Source organism: Mastomys coucha, unplaced genomic scaffold (assembly GCF_008632895.1).
Source record: "Mastomys coucha isolate ucsf_1 unplaced genomic scaffold, UCSF_Mcou_1 pScaffold14, whole genome shotgun sequence".
Classification (NCBI taxonomy): domain Eukaryota; kingdom Metazoa; phylum Chordata; class Mammalia; order Rodentia; family Muridae; genus Mastomys; species Mastomys coucha.
In genome coordinates, this window is record NW_022196896.1 from 105,463,065 (window position 1) to 105,471,314 (window position 8,250).

Sequence of the window (8,250 nt, forward strand, 5' to 3'; positions counted from 1 at the left end):
GTGTGGCACAGATTAATGATGTATCTTCCCACCTCAAAACTCTGGTTTAGAAGTGGAATTTCTCATTTCAAATAATTTAATTAAGAAAAAAAATCCCTCATAGATGTATCTGATCATTTGAGTATTAGTTAATTCCATATGTAGTCAAGTTGACAACCAAGAATAGCCACCACATCAAATAAGCCTTTACTAGTCTTAAGTGATTACACCAGTAGAATGATAGCATACTGAATGCATACGTTAATTCTGAGCATCATGTGGGGCAATTGTGGGAGAAATTGCTTGAGACATCCCAGGTTATTTTTATAGTTGTTTTTGCTGAGAGCTTCTGCACATAGAGACATCACTTTAATTGAAGGGACTGTGGTCAGCCTTGCCCTTCTACTCTATTCCCTCTGCCTTGATAAAAACCATTAGACTACATTCTTAAAGCTAGCCACCAAAGTCTATTCCTTTATTTGGTCACTTCCTCCTTCTAAGGCTGACTGCCAGAGTGCCAGAGAGCTACCTAAGTATTGAAGTTCAGCAATCATAAGCCCCCTTTAGCTCATCTAATTAAAATACCCATTTAAAATGTATCATCCATCCTAACACAGCCCTCTCTTTTCTTTTCTCTTCTCTTCTTTTCTTTTTTTAAATTAAACTACAACATTTGCTAGTGTTTTTCTGCCTGAGTCAGAAAGCAGCAACTTTAACTTTTCTTCCCCACTTAATAAAAGATTTCTCTGTGAAAACAGGTGTTTGGGTGTGGTTTGTTCCTAATCTGGGGTATGAAGGGGAACTCCCAATGTGTGTGGATCTCCTTCATTAACTTTATTAAGCTTGAAATTACTGTTAATCCTACAGATGTGAGGAGAAAGACCCTCAACTCAAATCATTATGGCCAAATTAATTAAAGAAAGCAATTAGTTAAAGCAAACCTTTAAAATCTGTATACATTGGCTGTCTCTCAATAAAGGTGGGGTTCAAGAGATCAGCACTAGATTTAGGGAAGATAGGGGTTTTGTTGTTGTTGTTGTTGTTGTTGTTGTTTGTAGTCCAAGAGTAGGGGGTTTCCAAATATAGGATTTGGCAGGCAAATAGGCAGAGTTACAGAAGCAGAACATGAGCATAAGAAGTTGGTTGTACTAACCTCCTGAAACAAGGATATGGTTGCAAGGTGGTCATAACAAAGCAGTGATAAGAACAGGTGGTCATAATAACCTTTTGAAACAATTTCCTGGAACAGGCAGTACAGAACCATTTGTAGTTAAGATTACTGGTGGGGCATAGCCCAATCCTTGAGAAATGGTGATTTAATCATACACAGGTACAAAAAGTAGTTTGTCATTACTATAAGATGGCTTTCATGTCCAGGATGTAGGCAGGCTGGCTCATCAGTTACATTAACCAGCTTCAGATTATTTCTACCAATAAATGAAATATTGCAGAAATGAAAATTCCTTGTGATTTCTTTGAATCCACTTATCTGATGGTCCAAGACTTTTTAATGCTTTCAATACCATTTTGATCTGTGTTAGAGAACTTGCTTCAACCGGTTATCTATTGGAAGCACTTTTATAGGTTTAAATAAGCCATCCAGATTCGCCATCTTGAAGAAGCTCAAGCTGAGCTGCATAGTCCTAGCATTGAAGACTCTAACTAGGCAGTAACATGTCTCAGTCTGCATTTCAAAGCAGGTGAAAATGCATGTTGGAGCAGGAAGAGAGATGCTAGTCTTGTGTGGAAACCAATTACAATAACCAGAGAGAGGCAGGGTGATATCTACTGTGGAAATAAATTAAAAAATAATTTAGTAACCAGAATAAGCTGTTTGTGAAAGCAGGCACAATGAAAGACTCTGGAGTTTAAATTGGGTGACTGCAGGGGAACTGTTTCCTTTGTATAGAACCATAGAAAGGTGCCTCTCAAGGAAAAGACGTTCAACATAAAACTATGAGAAAAGAAGCAGAGACACTTCCATTTTTGACTTCAGGTCTTTCACTCATATTTTGTAAGGAAAGCTGCAAATGTTGATCCAGGTTTTTTTAAGCACTCGTAATTTCACTGTTAATATTTTTATGTATCCCTCCTCGTCCCAAGACTTTCCCCATGGTTAAAAAAAAAAGGTAGTTGTTTTAAAATACAAACTTTAATTTTGGTTAAATTAAACACACTTCTGAACGTGCTTTTGTAAGGGAGACTTTTTGGAGAACGGTCGAGTGAAGCCTTAAACTTTGAAACCATTTGCCCAGTCGTGGCTGGGTTGATGGTCTGCAACTTTTAAGACTGAATGTAAACAAGACATGTTTTTCTTTTGAAAATTTAAGTGTTTTCTTTAAAACGAAAACGAAACTAGTTTTTGTTCTGCTTTAATGAGAAATAAACACAAGAGAGACTGACAGGGTCAGGCAACTGTTTCCCAGTGATTTCTGCACCCACACTTACAGAATGGGCAGAAAGAAGCACTTGCGCATTACCCACGCTCCCGCTTCCGTGTCCTCTAATACTCAGGCCTCTTTCGGCTGCTGCACCAGTTTCCGGGGAACCGCGTTCCGGCTACACCACTCCGGCTGTCTTCCTTCCGCCTCCCATTGCCTAGTTCATGCCATGGCTTCTGCTGTATTCCGATTGCTGCAGCAGGGCCCTCGCCGCCTCTTGGCTCCGGCCGTCCCAACGCGGACTCCTCCTGTTCGGGGAGTGTTGAAGGGATTCCGTGCCGCCTTCCGCTTCCAGAAAGAGCTGGAGCGATGGCGCCTGCTACGGTGCCCGCCGCCGCCCGTGCGACGGTACGGGTCTCGGGAGGGTCGAAAGGTTAAGGTTGCGGTGAGGACACTGGGCTGCAGCTGCCTGCCTGCAACTGCGGTGGGGACGTGCCCGCAAGCGGCCAGGGGCAGAGGAACTGGGCGACTGGGGCTGGGCTGTCCCCTGCAGAATCTCGCTAGCCGAAAATAAACAAATAGGCTCTGCCAGAGGGTAACTACTTGGGATTGGGATTAGCCCAATTTTGTCACTTCATAATCTTAGGCCATTTGAGTTCCTTTAAGAGGAATAGGATCATTGATTCCACAGTATTGCGTACCAGGGCAGAAAACTTTAGTTCTGTGTGGAACTGAATTTCGTGTCCACTGCCCAGACTTAAGAGAGTAAAATTTTAGGTTTTTGATTAATTAGTCTTGTTGCGTGGGGTGGGAGGGCAAATTAAAAAAAAAACAAAAACACACGTTTTTATAAAGTGCACCATGCACTTTCTGTATACTCTGTCTTTGTGGACAAAAGTACACGAAGATCGACTATATTCTTTTTTTTTTTTTTTAAATATTATTTATTTATTTTATGTATGTGAGTACACTGTAGCTGTACAGATGGTTGTGAGCCTTCATGTGGTTGTCGGGAATTGAATTTAGGACCTCTGCTCATCCCGGTCAACCCTGCTCACCCAGGCTCAAAGATTTATTTGTTATTATAAGTACACTGTTGCAGTCTTCAGACACACCAGAAGGGGGCGTCAGATCTCATTACGGGCGGTTGTGAGGCACCATGTGGTTGCTGGGATTTGAACTCGGGACCTTCAGAAGAGCAGTCAGTGCTCTTACCCTCTGAGCCATCTCGCCAGCCCCGATCGACTTCATTCTTAAAATTGCACTGGCATTTGACTTCCATTAGATTGTTAATACACCAAAGAACTGGGAACTGTCTCTGGTTAGCTAGTTATTCCTGAGATGAAATTTTGATTTCTTCTTTAATATTACCATCCAGGAGAATATCGATCCCATTTACACTAATACCAGTGAGAGTACACCTTCTCTTGCAAAATTATTGTGGTTTAATAAGCAAAACTCAGAATCATGTCTTAATTTACATTTCCCTTTCCAATAGACAGTGGGTATTTTAAGATCCATGAATTAAAATTGGAAAACAAACTGTAGAAAACAAATTTAGGTTTATGACTTTCAACTTAGTTCTTTTTCTTAACTTTAAAGGGTTTTATTCTGGCTTTATTTTTCTCTAGGAAAAGACATTTTAATTCTTGGGATTGTGTGTGTCTGTATGGTGTTCCTGCACACAGGCCTTTGTATCTGCTAGTTAGGCACTCTACCACTGAATTACAATAGCCTCAATCCTCACCTGTGGTTAGGAAATTTTAACACACTCATAATACTGATAATAGCTTATGCAACTGGAAATTCAAGTGGACATTTCTGAGATTTAAATAAATAGGATAATAACTAAATAGAATTACTTTCAGTTTGTGGCCTCAATCTATATAGTTATAATTTGTTCATACTCAGGTGGAAAGCATAATGTTAGTATTAGAGCAGAAAGAAGGAACTTAAAAGCTAGAAGAGCAGCCTAATGCGATGTGAACAATCTCTTTGATATAGCAGTTAAGCCAAAGGGAAAAAATTAATCCACACCTTGTATGTAGACTGTAATAGAAGACTGCCAGTGTTCATCTGTATTACTTTTTGTATTTAAACTGTTAGAACCTGACAATAAAAGAAACAAACTTTATTGTGTTCCTTTATGTCATAAAGTTAGAGCACAATACCATGCTGTCCTTACCATCTCTCCCTGTCTCTGCCTCCTCAGCTCAGAGAAGCCAAACTGGGATTACCATGCGGAGATACAAGCCTTCGGATCTCGCTTACAAGAAACCTTTTCATTGGACCTTCTCAAAACTGCATTTATCAATAGCTGCTACATCAAAAGTGAAGAGGTGAAACGTCAGAACCTTGGCGTAGACAAAGAAGTCGCTCTTCTGAATCTTAAGGACAATCAGGAACTGTTTGAACAAGGGCTGTCTTTTTCACTTCGGTGCCTCACACAGTTTCTTGAAGATGAGTTTCCAGACTTGCCCACCGAAGGCACTGAGAGTCTAGTAAACTTTCTTACTGGCGAGGCAGTTGTCTGTCATGTGGCCAGTAACTTGGCTGTGGAGCAGTTGACCCTCAGTGCGGAATTTCCTGTCCCCCTGCCCGTCTTACGACAGACTTTCTTCGCAGTGATTGGAGCCCTGCTGCAGAGCAGTGGCCCTGAAAGGGCTGCGCTATTCATCAGGGTGGGTACTGGTTGATTACACTTGTTCAGACGTGCTCCCTGCTCCATGTAGACAGAGGGGGAAGTTTGTTTTTCATGTATTCCTTTGTTAGATCTTGGTAGAACTGATTGTTCCTACCCATAGAACTTAGAAAGATCCAAACTGATTTTATGGTAACTTTGTGGTTGTTATTTCAGTTTTCTCTTGCCAATACCCTGGAAAGCAAATAATAAATGCTGGGTTGTGAGTTCAGCCAGAAACTGAAAATACTCTGTAATCTCAACTTTTGCAAGCAATGCTTTAGTGCAAAAAGTTTCAAATTTTGGGCATTTCAGATTTTCAGACTGTACATATTTAATAAGTACATCTGCCATTCATTTCCTATCAATTCTTATGGTAAAAAGGGATTTTGAATTCTGGCCATAATATCCTTTGTTCTAACTTAAATGTTATTTTATGCCCAGGACTTTTTAATTACACAGATGACAGGGAAAGAGCTCTTTGAGATGTGGACCGTCATAAATCCCATGGGACTACTCATAGAGGAGTTGAAGAAGAGAAACATTTCAGCTCCTGAGTCTAGACTCACCAGGCAGTCTGGAAGCACAACTGCTTTGCCTTTATATTTTGTTGGCTTATACTGGTTAGTAAAAATTCATTCTTCACTTTTTAACTTTGACTGGAGGCCTTAAAGATAGACTTCCAGTTTTTAAGTGTTACTTCTAACAGCATTAAAATTGTATCTCTGAGCCGGGCATGTCTTTAATCCTAGGCTAGCATTCAGGAGCTAGAGGCAAGCAGATCTCTGAGTTTGAGGCCAGTCTGTCTCTAGAGAGGCCACCCAGAACTGCACAGTGAGAGCCTGGTGGGGTGGTGGATAGGGTCATTATCTGTTTTTTGTTATTGGTAGTTGTGGTGAGCTTTTTGTTTTTCCCCTTCTGCTATTAATAGAAGACAAGTTATCTATGCTTTACTTAAAATAGTAACTTGAAGATTTTATGTGTGTGAGTATTGGCCTGCATGTATGTTGTTTGCACCACATACATGTGGAGGCCAGAAGTTGTCAGTTCTAAAACTAGAGTTACAGATGTCTGTTAGCTGCTAAGTTCGTCCTGGGAATCAAGCCTGGGTTCTCTGCAAGAGCAACCAGTGCTCTTAAGCACAGAGCCTTCCCTCCAGCTCCTGCCAAGTCACTTTTAGATAGCTGTTTGCTATAGATTTCATGGGATATAAACTAACCTTACATTTCTACATAAAAAAAAAATAGAAGTTTTATTTCTGTCTTGATCTGTTCTTGGCAGCAGCTTCAGACAAGCCTCAGGTGGGAAGAGAAGAGCTTTGCTGTCTGTCCAAGCAGCATTCAGAACCTTCTAGGTTTGCTAAGAGATAAACCTGTCTGAAAGTGATTTCAGGTTTTAAGATTAAAGTGAGATTTTCTTTTTCTCTTTTTTTTAAAGATTTATTTTTATTTATTTTATGTGTATGAGTATACTGTAGCTGCACAGATGGCCGTGAGCCATCATGTGGCTGCTGGGAATTGAACTCGGAACAGCCATGCTCGCTCCAGCGTCATACACTGTAGCTGTCTTCAGATGCACCAGAAGAGGGCGTCAGATCTCACTGCGGGTGGTTGTGAGCCACATGTAGTTGCTGGGGTCCGAACTCAGGACCTTGGGAAGAGCAGTCAGTGCTCTTATCCACCGAGCCATCTCGCCAGCCCTAAAGTGAGATTTTCTAATCTAAGGGACTTGCCATGTAGACCTAGCTGTTTCAAATTCAGAGATCTGCCTGCCTCTGCCTCCCAAACGCTGGCAAAGGAGTGTGCCAGCACCCAGCTCTAATCCTTGTGAACCTCTGATGCTTGGGCTGCCTTGTGCTTTGCCTTGGAGGAACTGGGCCTCATAGGTTGTTGTATTTCTATGAAATGGGGTGGAAGGCATAACTGCCTCATATGTTCTGTCTTTCTGGCATTCAGATCCCTGTCTGTTTTCTTCCTAGTGACAAAAAGCTGATTGCAGAGGGGCCTGGGGAAACTGTATTTGTCGCAGAGGAAGAAGCTGCACGAGTGGCACTCAGGAAGCTCTATGGATTCACGGAGAACAGGCGGCCCTGGGACTACTCCAAGCCCAAAGAGAGCCCGAGAGCAGAGAAAACCAGTGTTGCCAGCTAGGCAGCAGGTTGGGGTGGGGTCGTCACCAATGAGCAAAGCGGTGAGACAGGGCCATAGGCGAACAGCTCAGAATATGGCAGCAGTGTCTCATTGCTCTTACTGTGCCCCCACAATTAAACAGGTGTTTATCAGGTGACAAGCATTTGTTTTGTTTTGTTTTCTGTTTCTCTTACATACTGGTTAATTACTGTGTATAATTTGTACAGCTAGATGTATTTTATTCCCTCCAGCTTTGAAGTATAGTCATATATATCTCATATGTGAAGTTTGTTTGAATAAAAAGCTATTCTTTGAGATATCTTTCCTTTTCTTATTGATGCAAGGAAGGCTGAAAAGGCAGCTGTGCCTGTGAGTGTGGCAGGTTTGAGAGCAAGGGTACAGGATGAGGGCAAGGCCAGGTCTAGCTGAAGGAACTGGACAGCTAAGCGGGCACAGATGGCAGTTCAGGCTACATTGTGATCAGGTACTGAGCTGAGCCCCAGGGACAGTTGGGAGTCGTCTGCCTGTTGGTCCTTGATGCCTACATTTGGTAGTCAGATGCCAGGTCTGGGGACCACTGTAGCAGAAAGTGTCCGTCTCTCCCTAGGGTCCAGGTGAGTTCTTCTAGGCTTGAAGCTGACTTGAGCCACTTGAAGCCCCAGGAGAGTAACAGGATGAGATCAGGGTTTTTGTTTACCCACTCCCCTTCTGGCTTAGGCACCATGGGCTGGCTGCCTCTATAAAAGGCTGCAAATCCTGCTGGCTGGCCGTCTGTCTAGTGTGTACCAGTAGTCCAGGGTGATGTCTGTACCGGCTGTTTCCAGGTTCTTAGTGTTTTGTTCAGTCCTGAAGTAAAAGTCAACCCTGATTGCAAAGTTGCAAGTAAATTTTACTTAAAACAGTAGGAGAAAAATCAAAATAGCCTACGGGGAGCAGCAGGCCATATGAGGGAAGACACTCAGTAGTCATGATTATTGTTTGGGGTTTTCCATCAAGGGATCAAGAGAAGGAGGAGCTGAGTTCCTAAGAGGTGTGCTTGGGTGCATGGTACAAAGAAGGGTGTGGGGGGTAGTCCATCTAA

The 8,250-nt window shown here is 42.2% G+C and overlaps 1 protein-coding gene across 1 annotated transcript; it reads left to right on the forward strand.

The window, feature by feature from the left end:
* The first annotated feature begins 2,481 nt into the window (after positions 1–2,481).
* Positions 2,482–7,486, forward strand: Mrpl44 (mitochondrial ribosomal protein L44). The gene is made up of 4 exons (XM_031368137.1): positions 2,482–2,768; positions 4,573–5,041; positions 5,485–5,663; positions 7,019–7,486. Exons 1-4 carry the CDS (start codon positions 2,590–2,592, stop codon positions 7,188–7,190), a joined length of 999 nt encoding a protein of 332 aa, XP_031223997.1. The 5' UTR covers positions 2,482–2,589; the 3' UTR covers positions 7,191–7,486.
* The last annotated feature ends 764 nt before the right edge of the window (positions 7,487–8,250 follow it).